This window comes from Balaenoptera musculus, chromosome 21, assembly GCF_009873245.2.
Source record: "Balaenoptera musculus isolate JJ_BM4_2016_0621 chromosome 21, mBalMus1.pri.v3, whole genome shotgun sequence".
NCBI lineage: Eukaryota > Metazoa > Chordata > Mammalia > Artiodactyla > Balaenopteridae > Balaenoptera > Balaenoptera musculus.
This window is the reverse complement of record NC_045805.1, coordinates 34,720,633-34,744,005: the sequence shown is the minus strand read 5'-3', so window position 1 is coordinate 34,744,005 and position 23,373 is coordinate 34,720,633. Positions and strand designations below refer to the sequence as shown.

At 38.2% G+C, this 23,373-nt stretch overlaps 1 protein-coding gene and 1 non-coding gene across 5 annotated transcripts in view; one reads left to right on the top strand and one right to left on the bottom strand.

Annotated features, from left to right (window-relative positions):
• PSD3 (pleckstrin and Sec7 domain containing 3) overlaps nucleotides 1-23,373 on the top strand; it is a 550,392-nt gene that overhangs the window by 459,242 nt on the left and 67,777 nt on the right. For all 4 annotated transcript variants that reach the window (XM_036838889.1, XM_036838891.1, XM_036838890.1 and 1 more), the window contains one exon: nucleotides 16,640-16,710. In XM_036838889.1, the coding sequence (XP_036694784.1) occupies nucleotides 16,640-16,710 (71 nt within the window). The remainder of the gene's footprint in view (nucleotides 1-16,639; nucleotides 16,711-23,373) is intronic.
• LOC118888104 lies at nucleotides 4,009-4,146 on the bottom strand. The gene has a single exon (XR_005018248.1). It is a non-coding gene; the product is annotated as a small nucleolar RNA SNORA70 (small nucleolar RNA).

Sequence of the window (23,373 nt, the reverse complement as noted above, 5' to 3'; positions counted from 1 at the left end):
CTGTATAAGCTGAGATGCAAGAAATGAATTTTTTCCCTACATGAATTAAACACTCCTCAAGTACCTAAGACTATACATGTACAAAGACTGTGTTAAATATAGCCTCTCTCCTCTTAGGAGCTTACATTTAGGTGTACCATACAGAGAGTAATTACCATCTAGAATCCACAGCACAAGTTTCTAAATACATATATTGTTAGCTAAGGTACCATATAAAACATTCAAAATTGAGTGGGAGAAGTACAGTTGGGACCATGCTGACATTCTCCGAGATAACAAGATATCCAAAGGGCAGTGGAATAGATAAGAGGGCCCAGAAGCAGCAGTGTCCAGTGTTTATGGTAACTTGATTATACAACAGAGGAATTGATTCAGATAATTAAAGACAACAGAACTATTTCAGTAAATGGTGCTCAGGGTGTGGGCGGTGGTATGTGTGGTGAGGTGAGGTATGTGGTGTCTGTGGAGGGGGTGAGGTGGGTGTAGTGTGTGTGCTTATGGAATGAGGGTAGGGTGGGCGGTATGTGTGTGTGTCTGTGTATGTTCCCCACCTCAGCCCAACCAGAAAAATCAGTTTCAGGTAGATTAAAGGTAAACATTTGAGAGATAAAATCTAAAATGTTTAGATCAAAATGTGAAACATCTTAATAACCTTTGGGTAGAAAAGGCTTTCTTAAGATTTAGAAAAACAAAAACAGTGAAAGGATATATTGCTATATATGATTACATTAATGTGAAGACTCCTCTTTTAAAAAGTTAGAAGGTAATCCACAGTTTGGGAGAAGATACTTTGTAGCATATTATATTACTAATAATGGATTAATATTGTGTGTGTAAAGGAATCTTAAATTAATTAGAAAGACGACATAACAGAAAAATGGGCAACAGTTGGAACAGACCATTCACAGAAAAAGAAATTGCAGTGATCCATAAATATATATGAAGAGATACTTAGCCTCACCAGTAATCAAGAATATTCAGATTAAACACACAGTGAGATATCATTTCACATATGTCACATTGGCCAGAATTTGAAAGAGTGATAATACCAAATGCTGGCAAGGATTTTAGAGCAGTGAGCACTCTTCCACCCCGTGAATGTGAGTGTCGGTGGTATCACCACTTTGGAAGACAGTTGGCAGTAATCAATAAAGTTGGAAGAGCCTACACCTGTGTCTCAGTTAACCCAGTCCTAGGTACGTATCTACAGAAACTCTTGCCATTTTACAAGGGGGGGATTGTTCATAGCAACATTATATTAGATCAGAATAAAACAACCTAAATGGCCCTTAATAAGAGATTGGAAAGGTTTCATATATTCATATAGTAGAAAACTATGTAACAGTGAAAAGCAAGTAACTAGAGTTACAATTTTTAACATGAATGACTCTCACAAAAAGTAATGTTTAATGAAAAAAAGCAACTTGCAGAAGAATGTGCACATATGGTAACATCTTAAAGCATGTAACACAGCACTATTTTTAATAGGAACACATTCACATATAGAAATCATTAAATATGGCTTAGTGGTTACCTCTGGCAAGGGGAAGAACATGCAGTCAGTGAGGAGTACCTAGCAATTCAACTATATTGACAATTTTTAAAAATTAGGTACACGTATGTTTCTTGCTCTTGATAACCTTCTGCTCTCTTAATGTTTCATTATAAAATTTTTAAAACTTGATAGAACACCTGATTGCATGGGAAATTTAGAAGCAGTTGGTATTTTTCTTGAAATCTGTGCAAGAAAAATAATAATTATAAAACCAAAAACCCCAAAATTAGTATTCACCAGTGTAATATTTTAAACCTTCACCACAATAATAAAATTTTGGTTTTTTTGTTTTTCACATTTAGAAATGTAAAAGATTTAATTATGGTTACACAATGGAGTGTAAATATTGTCCACCTTGACCCTGTAAGAGTACAGATGAAAGAATTTGGGGTATAAAAGTGGAGAGGGGAGAGCCCAAGGGAAACAGGGATAGAGCCATCATGCTGCTCTTAGAGAGAAGTGGAAAGGGGCTACCTAATACCCAGGAAGCAGGAAATAATGTTGTTAGCATGCTCTTAAAACTACTGGGGCAACAAATAAGATGCAGATAAAAAGCCGAACAAATGTACTGGGCAGGTGGAATGGAGCAGTCACATTTGCTAAGTCCTCATTTCTCACAACAGAAGATCAATAGAGAATTTTACAATCTATTATCACAGCACATTGTTTAGGGATATGATGCAAATTAACTACCCCGAGAAACAGTAAATGTTAAAAGGTGGTTTCTTTTGGAAAATGGTATTGGAGGAGTTGGGAAGAAGTGAATCAAAGAAGCTAATTATGTGGACATACCACTTTAATAATTTTGAAATATTTTAATCACATTTCCAGTATAGATTCTTCAGTGATTTTACCCACCTGAGATTTGTTTCTGTTTGAAATGTTGAAATGTTAATTGCTTTTTAAGGTTGTGGGAGCCATATTTGTTTCACATTTTAGATCTCATTTTAAACACTTTGGATGTAAGGAGTGTTGAGTAGTGTCTTGAGAAGGTTAGGGGGTTTCACTCACTTTAGAGGGTTTTATACATTGCCTGTCAGTGAAAGTTTTGAAAATTCAGTCCCACATGTCAAATTTGAGAGAGTAGATGTTATTCTGAGTCACACTTACTGAAAATAGAGTTTATAATGGCACTGCAGGCAGAATTCTTTGTTATTGTATAACACTGGGAACAGCGACACTGTAATTAAGAGATAATAAAAGTGGAATATTTTTTCCCAGAAGACAGTGTCTCCTCCTATTAGAGACAGACTCTTTAAGTGGAGGCAAAGCAAAGCAATTATTTTAAAACTAGGCTAAGTTCCCCCCTCCTTGCCACTTTGCTGTTCTGTGGCAGCAGGGTTGTATAATGAAGCCCTGTGACAAAGGCCAAAGAGCAGTGCCATGAGGGTGGCCATTTGAGTCCTCAAGTAGGAGTTTGGTGGCGGTCTAGTTCTGGTGGCATTTTATCTGTGTTCGATGAGGAGTGCCTCTTCACAATTCTACATTTAGACTAAAAGAATAAGTTTTAGGTTTTTAAGTTCCATTTTGATGGCTCTTGTCTTTCATTTAAAATCCACCCTTTCCTGCATTAGTGTTGGTTAAAAGAGGTCACCCACCATTCTCCTCAGAAGCAATACTTTTGACAAGGAATGTGGAATAGAAACTATAATCTTTTAGCACCAAAAAAATCTGTTCAGAATCTGAATATTTCTTTCTGAAAGAAGAATGCACAGTTTTCACTACATCCGATTTTTAGAAATTATTCTGTTTGTACTGTTGACTCATTCTATTTATATTTTCAGTATAGTTAAAATTTAGGAGAAAGAAGAAAATAATCTTGATGTCTCTATGTTTGTTTATTACAGTTTATCAAAGTCTTCAGTAACCTGATGTAAATTTGAAATTAAAAATGCAATACTGGTTTCCTAAAGGAAATAATTATGGTGATGGAAATTTATGTACCAAAATTTTATCACTGGATAGTACAGAATTAAGAATTTGAGCTTTGAAACTAGGTAGATCATTGATTCATTTTAGAAATTTTTTTTCTTTTTTGGACAGGATAGTAGAATTTATTGGTGGGCAAGTAGGGAGGGGACAGCGCCAAGGCTCTCGCGAGTGCAGGGCCCGCCATGTGTCCAGGGGCCACGATTAGGGATGTATTTGACCTCACAGCCATCCGGGATGGGCCGCTTTTCTGCCACCATGCTTTCAAATTCATCCTCATTAAACTTAGTAAATCCCCCCTTCTTGGAGATGTGGCTCTTCTGGCGGCCAGGGAACTTGAACTTGGCCCTGAGGAGGGCCTCAGTCACATGCTCCTTGTTCTGCAGCTTGGTGCGGATGGACATCATGACTTGGCCAGTGTGGACCCTGGCCACTGCACCCTGGGGCTTTCCAAAGGCACTGCACATACCTGTCTGGAGCCTCGATTGGGGGCAGCACACCAGTCATGAATGCCCACTGGAAAGGGCTGAATCCAACATCCCTTAGGGCAACGCATACTGGCAACAGGCTCATACACTACACTACCAAGGAGCCTGTGTTTGCAGCCACTGCACACCAGGCCCCCATGGGGAAAAGAGCACAGTCGGCTTAACTGGCTGCGAAGTAGAAATTCTTCCAAGCACCAGCTGTGTGCCAGTCCATTCACTCTTGATGGGAAATAAGGAGAGGGAGGGGATATACCTGAGCAGGTGTCATTCAGCTGAAAGCTGAATTGCGAAAGGAGGTCCATAACATCTTTGGATACAAATGGCATATATAAGAGTATTCCAGTGAGGGAAATAGGTAATGCAAAAGCCTCAAGGTGAGAATGCCACCTTAAGGTGCTTATTAGCACAGTGTCTGGCACATAGAAAGAACCTAATTGTTATTTAAGGACTTAATTGTTATTTTAGGTACAGAATATTAGCAGCAGCAGCGTTATTGCCATCAGCATCTTGGGAACAGCTGAATGACCAGCAAGAGCAATACAGTGTCACTCTTGCAGTCATTTTTAAAATGACATATGATATATAAGTAGAAATATTTAAAGGAAACAAGTATGATATCCCAATTTTGTGGCAGACGTGTGCATAGTAAAATGATTAGGAGCTTATATACTGAAATGCTCTCTGGTGGTTAGGCTGGTGATTTTACATATTTTTTCTATGTGTGGTTTTTTCTGTTATTTTCCATATTTTTTATTTACTTTGAAATTTTTTTTTGCCATTGACACTGGACGAATATAACTTACATTATCAGGGAAAATCAGTATTTTATGTTTAACATTTGTTATTTAAAATATAACATCAATGCAATAGAATATTTAAAGGCCTAATGAAATATAATGATGTCTAAAATATAGTAAAATGTTTTCAAAATAAAGACAAATGGAAAAAGGTATAACAAACACTTAGCATGATTACCAATAAAAATTAATGACTGTTAAATAACAAAAATTCAATAAAATAAATTGAAAAGATATAATTGGCTTTATTAAACCATCAGTCAGTTGGGCAGCATCCCACCTTGCAAGCAGAGAGGAGCTCAGAGGAGCCGTACGAAGTGGAAGGCTTTTATAGGCAGGAGGGAAGGGAAAAGGGGAGAGTGGTCACCTCATCTTCTTCTGGGGTATGGAATGGGCCTGTGTAGCAGATTTCCTCCTTGCTGCTGACAAGAAACTTCCAGACTAGTTGGTTAAGACCATTCCTGGTGGAGGTTGTACTGCAATTATTGCAATTAGGTTAGTTATTAAGCCTGGATCTGGTGAGGTGGGCTGAGCACAAGTGACTCCATTTGGGGCCTGTTGTCTCTTTTTTAAGATGACTTATTAGGTGGTGGGTATTAAACCTCCGTTTTAAAAATCTGCTAATGGCTGTTGTGGTACTGTTCTTACCATAAATAAATTGGGGATGGGGATCATTGACAAATGTTTCATGTTGTTTTAGCAGCACTTAGCAATTTGTATCAAGGCTGCCTGTTGCAGTCCTCTTAGGAATGCAGTCCTGGTTACAAGGTGGGAAGTCCCAAGGTGGGAAGGGGTGAAGCTCTTCCAAGCACTGGCAGTCTAAACAAATGGAAGAGGTTGGCCTGACATGGAAAAGCTAAGAGTTGCACAAATGGTGGCATCACTTCAGATGCAGTCCATGGCAGTGGGCTGTTTTCTGGCATCTGTGTCAGCGGTCTTGTAAGAAGGGTTGGGAACCATGTTTCAGAAAGAGGAGCTGGCAGTCTCTCCTGAAGCTCCTAAGTTTGGGGGAAAACAGTCAGACTGCTGTCATCTTCCCTGAGAACAGACTCTTGTCTGCAGGCTGCTCTTCCTTGCCACTAGGAATTATTTTTGTTGACCTGTAGTAGCTTTTGCCCAGGGGTGCTTTAAAGGTGCCAATGGGGCTTGGGCTATTTTACAATTAAGGTAGCCTATTTGAATTCTATTTGTAGAAATGCATGCTCAGAAGCATCTTTGACTCTAAAGTTTATTGGTCATAAGGTTCTTGTGAAGTTGAAGAAACTTGATTTGGTGTCACTTGATGAGCCAGATTCAGGCTTATCTGATTTAGCAGTTACCAGCATTCCTCAGCTAGACTGTAATAATTTACCCTTACATTTTATTTTAGTATGTTGCTCTCTGTAGTTTGATAATGAATCCTGTAAATTGCTCAAAAAATTATGAAAAAACATAGTATGCTTGATTTTCTTGGAGTTCAGTGTTCATACCTTTCACATATAATGAAGTTATTGAACTTCAGTAACATTTTGCTATTGTCCAGCCTTTTAAGGTGGTTATTAAAATAGCAAGTTCTCCAGCGTCTTCCTTCAGTTTATAAGAATTATGAGCATGGTGACTATGGTTAATAACACTGTATTACATAATTGAAAGTTGCTAAGAGGATAGATCTTAAAAGTCCTCATCACAAGAAAAAAACTGCAGCAATGTATGGTGATAGATGTTAAGTACACTTATAGTGGTCACCATTTTGCAATATAGACAAATATTGAATCATGTTGTACACCTGAAACTAACATAATGTTACATGTCAGTTATTTGTCAGTTTTTTAAAAAAAGAATTATGGGATGGTGTTTGTTTCCTAGAATTTAAAGTCCCTTTCCACAGATGTCCATTCTTTAATAATTATTGAAAACCCATAGTTATTTGTCAAACTATGTTTGTTCCTTATGAGCCTGGGTCTTTACTGATATCTTATTTCCATATCTAACATCCTCTTGTTGAAATAATCTGTGTGAAAATTTTATCCTGCCTCCTCTTTGCTCTTTAACCAACCTGAGTTTTCAAATGTATTTCACATAAATGATGGAGACACTTTTTTAAAAAATTATCTTTAATGTTTGTTGAGTTGCCTCATCTACATGCCTATTTAGGACATCTGATGCTTTTCTTCTTTTTCAAGTTTTTAATCTGCTCTCTGGACACAGTAACAAATAGTACTTGCTTGGAGATTCCATTCTAGTATAGGGGGAGCTCAATAATAAATAGGTGGTATTTCAGGTGACTGTTAAGTGATCCAGAGAAAAATAAGGCAAGGTGAGGAGAGGAAGGTGACATCTGAGCAGCGACATGATTGAAGTGAAGGGGCAGGTCATGCTGGTATCTGGGGAAGGAGCAGCCAAGAAAATGTGAGGGATAGTTAATCTATCAAAATTCTAAAAAAGTTTATATGACTCTAGTATTTGTTTTTCCTGAAAAAATAACTATATTCTGGGTCATTTTTGTCCTTCTCGCGGCCTGCACACTTTTCCCGTAACCTTAGCTCATGATGATATGTTCTGATTATGTCCTGCCCTCTTCTCCAACCTCAGCACAAGTCCTTTACATTCTCCCTGTGCTTCTAGCAATGGCTAGCTGTGAAACCATCTCCAAGCTGAGTGGAGGAAGGTATTTATTTACAAGCTGGGTTTGTACATTTTTATAGCTTATTACTTGGGTAGAAATTTCTCCATCAGCTTTTGTTCCTCCTCCCACTGTTCACTTTTACTGTTTGCATTCATGTTTGATGTCTCCAATGTCAAGACAGGACAGGACCTGGGACAAAACAGAAACAATAAATATGTTAATGAATGTGCTGTACTCCATCCTCCCCCCAATTAAATTAAGGGTGAAAAGTTACCCCTTTTCTATTAAAAATGCATCAGGAATGTCTGGGGCCGGTGGGGGGGGTTTCTTCTCAAAATATTGACTTTAACAAAGAAGAATTTCTGAATGCATGAATGATGTTTAAAAAGTAAGTCTTTGTGTTTTAGCATAGAAATTGGATGCATTTTCTTTTAGCAGACAGTATCCCTAACAATAAAAAATACTTTTTTAAAAGTACACTTTTAAAAGATTCACATATATTAACTCATCTGATTTTCATAACCCTATGAGGTGTAGGTAGCATTTAGTTATTGTTTTACAGAGACAGTAAGTGACGCATGGAGAGGCTGACTTGCCCAAGGTCACTCAGGTGAAACCAGAATTTCAAATCATGTGCTCTCTGTGGAAAATACTATGTTGGCTTTTGTCCAGAGGCCATCCTGATAAAGGATGGTGGTGATCGGTGTTACGAGACTTCTGTAATTGAGATCCATGTTTTGATTCAGTGTCTTAGTCCAGATATACTGTAGAGAAGGCGGAGGACCAAAGAAAAATCCCCCTTTTCTTTCTGCTGAAAACGAAATCCTCATTTAGAACCTTCTCTGACTTGTAAACCCTACACATGGGTAGAATTAGTGACTTCCTTCTCTCTTTACCTGCTTGAAACCTCCACTGTGGTTGCTTTCGGTTAGTGCCATGCTACCATTTGGTTTATACAGCTTCTCATGTTGTATTAAGTTTCACTGTTAATGTGAACTGTTTGGGGGTAGGGTTTGTGTCCTGATAACCTTTATGAAACAACACTGTAAAGTAATTATTGTATGTTGTAGTGTCATTTTATAGATTTATAACCAGAGATGTTAGGCAACTTGTTGAAAGTCAGAGAAATAGTAGACAGCAGGGTATGAATAAAATCCAAGTTTCCTGGTTCTTGGTCCAGAGTACTTTCTGCCATTCCAGAAAGATCGATTTAGGGTAAGAGTCTTGACTTCTTAAAGGAATAGAATCACATCCAGAGTGAACATCATCCTGCCAGGGGCATCCTGGGGAGCATATTCTTCCAATTCTCTCTTGTGTTTCATGTTCTGTTCTCTACCAGTGATGTAAACCTATTTCTGTTATAAAAAGAAGGAAATATTTTTCAGGGAAAAACAGTAGGTATAGGTTGTACTTCTAGTTCCTGTAAGGCTGCCCCAGTTTTTCCTTTTATAAAATAGAGTTGACTGCAGGTAACAGCTCCCAGTCGTAAAGAGAAAGATTATAAGGATTAACTGATTTTTTTTAAATGTGTAAATTGCCTTCAATGTTTCAAAGGTAAATGATTTAGAAATATAAGATAGTAATAGTACTGTTTTATTTCTACCACTCTGTTATAAACCTGGAGATAATTAACACTATGAGTTGCTTAATATTGTGTGAGTTTTCTCCCAAAGGTAACTTCTGTTGTGCACAGCTGGGATTCCATTGCTTCAAGCAGTAATCTGAGTGAGTGTCTCAGTTACTCAACTAAGATTTAATGGTACTTCTTATGGTGGTACCTGAGAATATTTTATGAAAGAAGTTAGGGATAAATATACAAGGATTACTGTTAACTTCACATAATGATTTGTAGGGAGAGCTGTCATCCATGAATTTATCTAAATCCTTTGCATACCAGTCACAGAAAGCAAACTTCAGCTGCCTCAGTGACGTAGAATTGAAGAGCTTGCTTCCTACCAAGGTAGCATATCTCTTCATCCTATAATAGAGATACTTTAAGAATTTTGCCCAGTTTTCAGATGCTGTCACTAGGGAATTAAACTTTAGAAATGTCTTGTGCCTTTTACAAATCTCGTACAGACATGTCCCAATTGTGCAGTGTAGAAGGGCTTTTGCTGAGCACATCTTTGTTTCCAAGTTCAGCAAGGTGTTAGATTTATTTTGGAATGCCCTCGGTGGTATGGCATTATTTTAAATGTCTTTCTCCCATTAACATAGAGAAATTGAAGGTATTTTACATGGAGCTTATTACATCCTCACATTTCCCTTGTTTCCTAGCCTGGCAGGGCCTCCATTGTTAGCCTTCAGGCCATAACTTAAGAATTGTTTCTAATTAGTGTGAATATGGCTTACTGACCTTCTCTACCATTTGGGGAAAAAATGATATTTTTGTCACTTTACTGGGGCAATGGAAGAATGTTTTTCAAGCCAAGAGACAAGAAAGAAAGGTTTGTGTATTAAAAGAAAAAATAGACACTGTCCATACTATGTCTTTCTATGCTTCTTAAGTCTTTCTGATATTAAACTTGAAGAAAAGGAAAAAGTAGATAATCAGGGAACCCACAGTGAGGAGTGGTCAAAAACAGGCCAAGATTTTGATGAAAATAGAAAAATTGGAACAGTAAGATCTTAAACGCAATCTGTTCCCAGTTCGGTTCAGAAGAAATTAAAGTTGGAGAGTATAGCATGCAAATAAAAACCTTTGCATGAAGCTTATACCTTTTGGTGAATTAAAAAAATAAATATCTTTATTTCCTGGCATATATCCATCATTACTCTTTACTGAATATTTCATTGCTCAGGAATATTTTATACCTTCCTCTATGAAAGAAGGGTGACAGGCTGTGCTTTCATTTTCGGTTGTGCATTTAACTGTTTTTTAAAGATCAGTGGCAGTAACTGAAGCCAAAATATTGTTCATTGTACTTCATATTTTCAAGAAGACTTCTTCAAATGTATAATAAAGATCAGAATATTAATAAGAACTGGTTTATAATATTGAAGATTTAATGATAGTTTCACTACTGCTCAGGTTTGGAACAACTGCGAATTTCTCTTTTGCAGAAATGTGTTGTGTGTGTGTGTGTGTGTGTGTGTGTGTGTGGTGTAGAATAATCACAGAGGCCTGTTGACTTTTTTGTTTCTTGTTTTACTTTGAATATCACCCCTGTATCTCAGAGTTAACCAACTGTTTGTTGCTGAGTCTAGTTTGACTGCTCTCTCCCTGCATACAAACCAGAGTAAAAGTGGCCAGTGCGATGGGGAACCTAGTGCTGCAGGTTAGTGAAGTCTCAGAGTCCACATCTGTAAAATGAAGAATATAGAAGTGGCTCCTCACAGAGTTGTGGGCTTTAGTTAACACACATCCAGTTTTGGAACAGTGCTTAAAACAGTATGTTCTCGATAAATGTTAGCTGATGCTATCACTACTGCTATTAGCCTTATTACTCTGCAAAGTGCTAGGTGAGCTAGGGGGCAGACGCAGGATCATGCCTCAGTTCTGAGCTGCATCGCCATGAGCAGGGGTGCTTCTGAAGGCGTCAGCGAGATCAGAGAACACACCTGACTTGCATTCCCCTGCTGTCCCATCTTCTCGTTCCCTGCCGTCTATGCTTACCTCACTGGAATAGTACGCCTGACTATTGCAAAGGATTGTCACCTGGAGAGTTTCCCCTTAATGTATCCATAGAACATGTTTCCTCCTCCGAGTTGCACTAGACAGTAGCTTTGAAATCCGTATGTAGGTAGCCCCCTCAGTAGCTTACACCACCTCTCAGAGCTGCAGATGTAGTTATAATAGAGACATCAATGTGAAATAGAGGCAGTGATACATAACTGAAAGGATCGTTTGGATCAAACAGAACGTTTATAATGCTTGCCCAGTGCTCAGAGCACTGTAGTGTAGGTGCTCAGTTAGCACTGCTGCCTTCCCCTTTCTTTCCAGTTCTTTGTCTTTATTGTGCACCTCTATCCATATTTTGGGCTTTTTCTCTCATGTGGGCGATTGTAATAGCCTCCTTCCTTGTTCTAGTTTCTCTCATCCTGTCCTCAGCTCCTATCTCCTTATCCTGCTTCAAATGAATTCTAGATTATAAAATTTGTGAATGAATTCTTCAAGAGAAAAGAAAGAACTAGAAAGTCTTTTTTGGCAATACGATGGCCTACAAATTCCAAAACTCGTACATTATAAAACATCTAAAAGTGATTAAAATATTTTTAAACACCTTTTAAATGAGTGGCTGAGCCTGTAACAATGAAAGGGAAATGAGTACAAATCTAGGAAGTGAGCTAGCCCTGGGACTGCTAAGCCCTCAGGGCATCTGTGGATCTGGGTGCCCAAGGAGTACTGGAGATAAAACTAGCAGCTTTTGGCACAGAGGACAAAAAGATAGAGTATGAAGGAGCAGTGAAGACGCCTGTGGGGTAGACTGAGAAGTTAGAGTATCAGAAGTTTCAATAGCGGAGACAATGGAGAGACAGTATTCAAACATATGATGACTGCAAGTGTTTGGAAATGATACCTGGGAAGCCCAGAGCTGGATAAACGTGAAGAAACCTGTGCGTAAACATAACATGAAGTAATGTCTTCATGAGAAAAAGTAATTGTCCACCTAGAATTTTTTTTAATTAATTAATTTATTTATTTTTGGCTGCGTTGGGTCTTTGTTGCTGCGCACGGGCTTTCTCTAGTTGTGGCAAGCGAGGGCTACTATTCTTTGCGGTGCTCGGGCTTCTCATTGCGGTGGCTTCTCTTGTTGCAGAGCATGGTCTCTAGGTGCGTGGGCTTCAGTAGTTGTGGCACGCGGGCTCAGTAGTTGTGGCTCGCGGGCTCTAGAGCGCAGGCTCAGTAGTTGTAGTGCACGGGCTCAGTTGCTCTGCGGCATGTGGGATCTTCCCAGACCAGGGCTCGAACCCGTGTCCCCTGCATTGGCAGGCAGATTCTCAGCCACTGCGCCACCAGGGAAGTCCCTAGAATTTTTTATGAAATAAAGACATTTTCATATGAAGAAAAACAGAAAAAGATTTGCCACCAAAAGACCCTCACTAAAAGAACTTCTAAGTATAGATTTCAAGAAGTAGTTGAAAATGGCCTCCAAAAACAACCTGAGTTACAGAAGTAACAAATAAAGTTAATATTATAGTAAACATGAGGGAAAATCTAAGCAGACAGTGGCAATTTATACAAAATGTCTACTTCAGTAGTATTAAACAAGACAGAAGTAATAGACACTGTTATCATGTAAGGTTGGAGACAGTTGATGAGTTAAAATACGCCAAGATTCTTTTATTTTCAAGAAGAAGGAAAGCAGTCTTTGGACTCTGGGTACGCATGTTAAAAATAGCCGTGGAAGCATAGTCTAGTGCACAAAACAGTATCTTTTGATCAAGTTTGGCAAATACCTTTTCACAGTAGGCACCCAGATATTTGTTAAAATGCATCTACCTACCAACCCGCTACCACCCTTGTAGTTAGAGCCTTGCAGTAGGATACATCTGGTTTCCAATCAGTAACCTCACTGATTCCTTCCACCATGTTCATTATGTAACTACAGTTATAGCTCTTTCCCCAGCCTTCTGTACTTAATAATGTATGTGCTATGATGTCAGATTTAACTCCCTCTACAGTTGTCATTATGAGGGACAATGCTCCTCATTCACTGGGGTCCAGCCCTTGTGTTTCACGTGGCAAGCCTCACCAAGGGTGCAAAAGCCCTAGCCACACTGTGTGTGTGTGGCTTTAAAATCAGGGCCGCTGAGGCTGCCTCTACAGCCTTCCCATCCTGTTTAGTGCACAGTGGTTCCTTTCTTCCCTGAATTCCACTGTAAAATGGAGGTAATACTAGTGTCTTATTTTTAGCATTGTGGTGTCCGTTAAACAACTAAGTTATAATTGACCAAAAACAAGACTAAGTTTTACACTTCTGTGGGAGCTGGAAAAATAGAGCATGGCACACAGGGTTAATGCTCCCTGACTCAGCATTAGTCACCCACAGGTGACTTGAGATCAGAGTTCGGTTGGAGAGGTCTTTGGGATCCATTTCTAGGAGGCTTAGTGTGGTAAAGATGAAGATCTGTTAAAAGTTTTTGTGAACATGTACACGAATTTGTTACCAAATTGGTGGACTAGACCCACACTGGGGTCCTAACCCGCGTGGAGACTCCTTGTCTCCGTCAAGGAGGTTCTTTTTCTGCTCGGATTCACACAGCCAATAACGAAACCAGTGAAGAGCCTGGGACAGCACAGGCTTTATTCAACGGCCAAAGAATGGAAAGAAGCCAGAACTTGGTTCCCAAATCAACTTCTTTTTTTTTTTTTTTTTTTTTAATTATTATTTATTTATTTATTTATTTTTGGCTGTGTTGGGTCTTCGTTTCTGTGCGAGGGCTTTGTCCAGTTGCGGCAAGCGGGGACCACTCTTCATCGCGGTGCGCGGGCCTCTCACTATTGCGGCCTCTCTTGTTGCGGAGCACAGGCTCCAGATGCGCGGGCTCAGTAGTTGTGGCTCACGGGCTTAGTTGCTCCGCGGCATGTGGGATCTTCCCAGACCAGGGCTCGAACCCGTGTGCCCTGCATTGGCAGGCAGATTCTCAACCACTGCGCCACCAGGGAAGCCCCCCAAATCAACTTCTTAACCCAATTCAGGCAGAGACACAATGTACATAGGAGGGTCCAGGTAAAAGGGAGGGAATTGGAAAGAGAGGGAGGAATATTCATGAATAGAGGTGTGGTTTGGATCCGGACCTGATGCAACACTCCTTTTCAGTCCTTGTATGGGCTTTTCCAGTTGTTGTCATGGCAGTTGTTAACTATCCTGGTGCCAGTGGGTGTGTTGATTAGCTAATATGGCTCAAGGTCACTGGAAGTCAAATCTTCCCCCATCTTGGGCTTAGTTGGTTCTAACCAGTTCTTCTTTTTCTCCTTGCAGCTTCCTCCTGAAACTTAGATAAGAGCAATTGGTTTGCATTTGAGAGAGGGGCAGGGTTATGATTCTGGGGCAACAACCTTGGTAACAGATTACTAGATTTCTACTTGAAAAACAGAAAACTAGATTTGTAAATCTTTAAACTGAAGGAATCTCAAGATGCCACTAAATTAGTTTTAGGGCTTTGGGGAAAGCCTTTCAAATCCAGGACCTATGTTCCTCCTATAGAAAACAGAAGGGTTTCTCTAAGTTTTTCTCCAGCATTAGCCAGTGCTTTGCCTTAAGTTATATGAATTATCCACATTTTAAAATGAAGCAGCTGAAGTCCTGAGAGGTTGGGAGACTGGTCGGGAGTTACTGAATTAGGGTTAGTGGGTGAGAGGAGAGGTTTGAGACAAGGTCTAGAGACCAGCTGGTCTGCCTTCCAGCAGGTACCTCCACCACACCAGCTGCCTCTGTCCTGCTCTGCAGCAGCTCCTGCAGCCCGGGGCCACTTGTGTGTGCCCTGTTCTCACATGGCCCGGATCAGAATTTGACATCTATTGAAAAAGGCAGTCAACATTTATTTCATATATATATATATATATATATATATATATATATATATATATATATATATATATGATGATCTATGGCTTTCTTTATAGTAGCCACTTGTTTTTCTTTATAAAGAAGGTTATGGCGCTTCCCTGGTGGCGCAGTGGTTAAGAATCCACCTGCCAACGCAGGGGACACGGGTTTGAGTCCTGGTCCAGGAAGATCCCACATGCCGTGGAGCAACTGAGCCCGTGTGCTACAACTACTGAGCCTGCGCTCTAGAGCCGCGAGCCACAACTACTGAGCCGACGAGCCACAACTACTGAAGCCCACACGCCTAGAGCCTGTGCTCCGTAACAAGAGAAGCCACCACAATGAGAAGCCCCCACGCCGCAATGAAGAGTAGCCCCCACTCGCCGCAACTAGAGAAAGCCCACGTGCAGCAACGAAGACCCAACACAGCCAAAAATAAATAAATAAATAAATTTTTAAAAAAAAGAAGATTATGGTATACATTTTTTGATCATTTATTTTTGAGTACACACTTTAAAACCTTACGTGGTGGAAACAGATGGGATGGAATTTTTTTATTTCCCCTGGAAACCTACAGAGTGGATGTTTTGAGTCCTTTTTTTGCCAGGTGGATATCTCAGTATGGTATTGGCAGGAGCACCCATGTTCTGTAGGTGGCTATTCACCTAGTTTCCAAGCCTAAGGATTCTTCAGTCAAAGGAGATTTAAAAGATTTGCTTAAGAATAATGCACTTCCTAATTTAATCAGGCATCCAGGTTAAAGACAGCCTAAAGGCAGCCGAATAGTTGATAACAGAATAAGAATAAATGGCCCTTCCTACATATTTGGTAGACATGTTTAGAGAAATGGTATTCAGGTAATAACCTTTTCCAGTTACAGATTTTAATTTTATCAAGATTAAGAATGAATAGTAAACTGTTTTGCTAATCTGCGCTTTTACTTTAGGACAATCTGTAAAGTTTTATATAAGTCAATAGAGAAATTCTACTTTATACTCCAGGAAAATATAAATAAAGGAAATGTAAGGACTTCCGGAAGAAACTTAGTTTGGAGAATTTTTATAAAGGTGCCTAATGTCTGCCTTGCACTATACTAGGTTCTGTGAATTCTGAAGATGAAGGATAGCTGTTCTAAGGTTATCCACAGTCTACTGAAAGAGACATTTAGACAAAAAAATATTATGTTACAGGGCGGCAGGATCTGCCGCAGAGGTATCACAAATTGCCACAGGAGTAATAATAATTAAAGTTACAATCCAGCTGGTGGATGTTTGGGAGAAAGGCCAAGAGGAGTCCTTTTATATTCCGGGACTTTTTTCTTATGACTCCTGGAAACTTTGATGAAGCCATGAAGGCTCTGGTTCGTGAGCCCTTAGATAAATGTGTATTTCCAATATGCCTCTTGCTTTTTCAGTCTTTTAGTCACCTCTACTGGAGCACAGACCGCAGAGCCTTGCTGCTTGGGCTCAGAGTCCTGCTTCTCCTCTTCCTAGTTATGTGACCATGAGCAGAGTACTTCTCTGTGCTTCAGTTTTATAAACAGACAAGAGTAATAGTACCTACCTCACAGTGTTATTGTGAGGATTAAATGAGATAATACTGCCTGCTACACAGTAAGCCTCAAGAAAATTTTAGTTCTCATTATTATTAGTTTCGGTAGCAAATGAACCAGGAATATTGAAGCATAATCACCATGTTGACCTTTTAGGTTCTCCTTCGAAAAACGCAAATTTCCATCAAATAAAATTTTTCAATTTTTTTTCCCTTTCTAGCTCCAAGAGGAAAGCGAGGATGGAAGACCTTTTATGCTGTACTAAAGGGAACAGTTCTTTACTTGCAAAAGGTAAAAGTAAATACATAAAAAATGAAGCCCGTAAAACTTTATGAAGTGATAATTAGGTTACCTAGAAAATATTCACTTTGCACAAAGAGGCCACATCAAACACCCAAAAGACTGTTTAATTGATATCTAAATTCTCTTTTAGATTTTTTTTTGTTTGTTTCTGGTGCAAAAATTGTTTTGGAAATTATTTATGTATGTATGTATATATATTACATTTTATAAATATAAAAGATTATATACATGTATATGTGAGTGTATGTGATCAGAGGGAGTGGATGAGCTGTGTTCTAATTATATTCAATCAGAAATGTTGAATATAAGTTGATAAGTTAGACTTCATATTGTCTATTCAGGTTCAGATTGTGGTAACACTTGTTTCAATGGGTATTTATACTATAGATTAGTTCTATCCCTCATTTATTTAGTTATTTATCTTCACTTAGATCCTACCTAAATCTAGAAACACATTTTCATTCAAGTCCTGGTATTTAACACTGCAAATGTATTCCAGTTACCTGGGTAAGTGTTTGACCATACCATTTCCTGTCAGGGTCCTTTCTTCTAATCCCCAAGTCTGGAAATTATTAGTTTGGTATCAAGTTTATATTTTCTGACCTTTGAAGGGTAGTCCCTAGAGCTTCCGCCTCCCTAGCTCTGTGTGCGTGGAGATGGGAAAGTTGTGTCTTGACTGGAATAAGTACACCACCTCCCAGGGCCCAACAGGACTCTAGCTCCCACCTTGAAGGGAAGCTTGGAAATACTTTTTCTTTTTAATGTGATAAAAAACATAATGTGAGATCTCCCTCAATAAAATTTTAAGTGAATAGTACAGTATTATCAACTTTATAAGCACCATGTTATACAGTAGATCTGTAGAAATTTTCCGTCTTGCATGACAAACAATACCCCATGAACAGCAGTTCTCCCATTTCCCCCTCTCCCCAGCCCCTAGCAACCACCTTTCTACTCTCTGTTTCTATAAGTTTGACTCTCTCAGGTACTTCACATAAGTGGCATCAAGCAGTGTTTGTCCTTCTGTGACTGGCTGATTTCACTTAACGTAATGTCCTAAAGGTTCATCCATGTTATAGCATATGACAGGATTTTCCTCTTTTTTATGACTGAACAGTATTCCATTGTTTACTTCATTTTCCTTTTCCATTCATTCGTCCATGGACATTTATATTGTTTCTACCTCTTGGTTATTGTGAACAATACTGCAGTGAACATGGTGTGCAGATATGTCTTTGAGATCCTGATTTCAGTTCCCAGAAGTGGAATTGCTGGATCATATGATAGCTCTACTTTAAATTTTTTGAAGAACCTCTATATTGTTTTCCACGGTGGCTGAATCATTTTAAATTCACACCAACAATGCACAGGAGTTCCAATTTCTCCAAATGCATGTCAACATGTGTTATTTTCTGGGTTGTTTTAAAAAAATTATTGTTTAATAATGGCCATACTAACAGGCGTGAGATGATACTTCATTGTGATTTTGATTTACATTTTCCTGACAATTAGTGATGCTGAGCATTTTTTCATATCCCTATTGACCATATGTGTGTTGTCTGTGGAGAAATGTTTATTCAGATCCTTTGACCATTTTTTAATCAGGTTATTTGGGTTTTTTGCTATTGAGTTGTAGGAATTCCTTACATATTTTGAATATTAATCCCTTATCATATATGTGGTTTTCAGGTATTTTCTCCCATTCCGTAGGTGGCCTTTTCACTCTCTTGATTGTTTCCTTTGTTGTGCTTAAGCTTTTTAGTTTTACGTAATCCTGTTTCTCTATTTTTGTTTTTGTTACCTGTTGTTTTGGTGTCATACCCAAGAAATCATTGCCAATATCAATGCCAAGAAGCATTTCCTCTGTGTTTTCTTCTAGGAGTTTCATAGTTTCAAAGCTTAAACATTTAAATCCATAATGAGTTGACTTTTGTGTATGGTGTATGGTAAGGATGAACTTTCATTCTTTTTCACGTGGACACCCAGTTTTCCTAGTACTATTTGTTGAGGAGATTATCTTTTCCCCTTTGTGTTCTTTTGGGACCCTGTGGAAGATCAGTTGATGGGATTGTTTCTGGGCTCTCTATTCTGTTACATTGGACTACATGTATGTCTTTATACCACTACCATAATTTTTTGATTACTATGGCTTTGAAATATGTTTTGAAATGGAGAAGTGTGAGGATTCTAAATTTGTTATTCTTTCTCAAGATTGTTTGGAGTATTCAGGATCCTTTGTAGTTCCATATGAATGTGATGGTGAATTTTTCAATTTCTGCAAAAACTATCATTGGGATTTTGGTAAGGATTACATTGAATCGGTAGATGACTTTGGATAGTATTGGCATTTTGATAATATTAAGTCTTCCAATCCATGAACATGGGATGTCTTTCCATTTATTTGTGTCTTTAAATTCTATCAGCAGTGTTTTGTATTTTTTATTGTATAAGTTTTTCACTCCCTTTATTAAGTTTATTCCTAAAGTATTTTATTGTGTTTGATTCTGTTGTAAATGGAATTGTTTTCTTAATTTCCTTTTTGGATTGTTCATCATTAGTTTATAGAAATGCAACTGATTTTTACACATTTACTTCTGTATCCCGCAACTTTGCTGAATTTATTTCTTAGTTCTAACAGTTCTTTTGTGGAATCTTTAGAGTTTTCTGTATTTAAGGTCATGGAATTTGTAAACAAAGATAATTTTACTTTTTCCTTTCCTATTTGGATGTCTTTAATTTTTTTTTCTTCTCTGATTGCTGGGCTAGGACTTCGGTACTATGTTGAGTAGAAATGCCAAGAGTGGGCATTTTTGTCTTGTTTCTTTTCTTAAAGGAAAAGCCTTCAGTTTTTCACCATTGAGTATGAAGTTAGCTGTGGGCTTTTTATATATGGTCTTTATTTTAGTGAAGTAATTTCTTTTTATTCCTACTTTGTAGAATGTTTTTATCATGTGAAAAGTTGTTGAATTTTTATTAAATGCTTTTTCTGCATCTATTGAGATGATCATGTGATTTGTAACATTTGTTATGTTAATATGGTTTATCATACTAGTTAATTTTCATAAGTTGAAGCATTCTTGCATTCCACGGGTAAATCCCAGTTGGTCATGGTGTATGCACCTTTCATAATATGATGTTGGATTTGGTTTGCTGGTATTTTGTTGAGGATTTTTGCGTCTATATTCATCAGAGATATGACCTATAGTTTTCTTTTCTTGTAGTATCTTTTTCTGGTTTTGGTATCAGGCTAATGCTGGCCTCATGAAATGATTTTAGAAGTGTTCCCTCCTCTTGAATATTTTAGAAGAATTGGAGAAGGATTAGCGTTAATTCTTTAAGAGTTGGGGAGAATTTACTTGTGAAGCTGAAGGGTCCTTGACTTTTCTTTGTTGGGAGGTTTTTGATTACTGATTTAATCTACATGCTAGTTATAGGTCTATTCTGATTTTTATTTATTCATAATTCAGCTTTAGCAAATTGTATGTTTCTAGGGATTTATCTATTTCTTCTAGATTGTCCAATTTGTTGGTGTATAATTGTTCATAGTTCTTTCTTATAATCTTTTTATTTCTCTGACATTAGTTGTAATGTCTCATCCTTCATTTCTGATTTTATTTATTTGAGTCTTCTCTCTGTTTTTCTTAGTAGTCTAGTTAAAGGAATGTCAATTTTATTATTTTCAAAAAACCAACTCTTAATTTCATTGATTTTTTTTTCCCCTACTGTTTTTCTGGTCTCTATTTCATTTATTTCTGTACTAATCTTTATTTTTTGAGGGAAGTGAATTTTATTTGAGCTGCTGACGTTTTGAAGATTTACTCTTTTCTTCTATTGCAAATAGGTTTTTAAGATAACTAAGGAAAGATAATCGCCCTTGAGGTATGATACTAAAATTAGTGTTTTCACATCTAAGACATTATTACTTGTAAATCAGTCAAAATTACTGCATTTAAATTTTTTTTATTTTAACACATAAAGATAGGTTTTTGTTTTTAGGACAAATTATCTCAAATGCTTGTTTTAAAAATATAGTTCTTTTTTTAAATTTATTTATTTTTGGCTGCACTGGGTCTTCATTGCCGCTCGTGGGCTCTCTCTAGCTTCAGCAAGTGGGGGCCACTCTTCGTTGTGGTGTGCGGGCTTCTCATTGCGGTGGCCTCTCCCATTGTGGAGCATGGGCTCTAGGCATGCGGGCTTCCGTAGTTGTGGCACGTGGGCTCAGCAGCTCTGGCCCACCGGCTCCAGAGCGCAGGCTCAGCAGCTGTGGCGCACGGGCCCAGCTGCTCCACGGTATGTGGGATCTTCCCGGACCAGGGCTCGAACCCACGTCCCCTGCATTGGCAGGCAGGCTCTCAATCACTGCACCACCAGGCAAGCCCAAAAATATAGTTCTACTTTGTACCAAACTTGAAATATTTAGCAAAAATTAGCATCATGATCAGTATCCCAGCTTATGTCTTCAGAATTTCACACTGTTGATGCAAAATGTTTATTATTTTTCTTATTGTTATGTTGATATGAATCCTTTATGTATGTAAAGTCCACTTGCTAACAAGGGCTACACTGAAGCTACGTAAACTCCCTAATAATTGGATCTGTGTCCTAGCATGTGGCACACCAACATTTTAAAAAAGGATCTCTGAGCAACTTTGACGAATATTGTTTGCTATCCTGTTTTTTTGCGGTTCTTCTCCCATTTATTATTTTTCTTTTTTTTTTTAACTTAAGTATAATTGACCTACAACACTATGTTAGCTTCTGGTACACAACATAGTGATTCGATATTTTTTATATATTACAAAATGAACACCACAATAAGTCTAGTTACCGTCTGTCACCATATAAAGTTATTATATTATTATTAACTGTATTCCCTATGCTGTACATTTAATCCTTGTGACTCATTTATTTGGTAACAAAAGTGTGTACCTCTTTTTTTTTTTTTTTTTTTTTTTTTTCTTTTTATTTTTTTTTTTTTATAGCTACTTTTATTTTTATTTATTTATTTAATTTTGGCTGTGCTGGGTCCTCGGTTCGCGCGAGGGCTTTCTCTAGTTGCGGCAAGTGGGGGCCACTCTTCATCGCGGTGCGGGGACCGCTCTTCATCGCGGTGCGCGGGCCTTTCACTATCGCGGCCCCTCCCGTTGCGGGGCACAGGCTCCAGACGCGCAGGCTCAGTAGTTGTGGCTCACGGGCCCAGTTGCTCCGTGGCATGTGGGATCTTCCCAGACCAGGGCTCGAACCCGTGTCCCCTGCATTAGCAGGCAGACTCCCAACCACTGCGCCACCAGGGAAGCCCAAGTGTGTACCTCTTAATCTCCCTCACCTATTTCATTCATCCCTCCACCCTCCTCTCTCTGGCAACCAGTTGTTTGTACTCTGTATCTATGACTCTTTCTGTTTTGTTGTTTGTTTTGTTTTTTAGATTGTACATACAAGTGAAATCATGTGGTGTTTGTCTTTCTCTGACTTATTTCACTTAGCATAATAACCTCTAGGTCCATCCATGTTATCACAAGTGGCAAGATTTCATTCTTTTCTATTGCTGAGTAGTATTCTGTTATAAATGTATATATGCCACATTCATCTATCAGTGGACATTTAGGTTGCTTCCATATCTTGGCTATTGTAAATAATGCTGCGATGAACATAGGGGTGCATGAATCTTTTTAAAATAGCATTTTTGTTTTCTTCAGAAAAATACCCAGAAATGGAATTGCTGGATCTTATGGTAGTTCTGTTTTTTAAATTTTGAGGGATATCCAAACTGTTTTCCATAGTGGCTGCACCAGTTTACATTCCTGCCAACAGTGCACAAGGATTCCTATCTCCACATCCTTGCCAACACATTGTTTATTGTCTTTTGGATTACAGCCATTCTGACAGGTATGATGTAATATCTCATTGTAGTCTTGATTTGCATTTCCCTGATGATTAGTGATGTTGAGCATGTTTTCATCCATCTGTTGGCCATTTGTGTCTTCTTTGGAAAATGTCTATTTAAGTCCTCTGCCCATAATTTCATCAGCTTGTTTTATTTTGTTTTGATGTTGAATTATATGGAAACTTTGTATATTTAGGATATTAACCCCTTATCAGATATTATTGCTTCAGAGATCTTCTCTGATTTAGTAGACTGCCTTTTCATTTTATTAATAGTTTTCTTAATTGTGCAAAAGCTTTTTCGTTTGATGTTGTGCCATTTGTTTATTTTTGCATTTCTTTCCCTTGCCTGAGGAGACGTATCCAAAAAATATTGCTTAGACCAATGTCAAAGAGCATACTGCCTATGTTTTCTTCTAGGAATTTTATGATTTATGTCTTCCATTCAAGTCTTTAACCCATTTTGAGTTTATTTTTTATAGGTTGTGAGAAAGTAGTCCAGTTTAATTCTTTGGAATGTAACTGTCCAGTTTTCCCAGCAACGTTTATTGAAGAAGCGCTCTTTTCCTATCTTTTCCCTAGATTTATTCTGAGATATTTATCCTTTTTGTTGCAATTGTTAGTGGTTGTTTTCTTAATTTCTCTTTCTATTAGTTTGTTGTTAGTGTAAAGAAACACAAAATTGATTTTGTATCCTGTAACTTTACTGAATTAATTTATTAGTTCTAATAGTTTTTTGTTGTCATCTTTAGGATTTTCTAAATATAG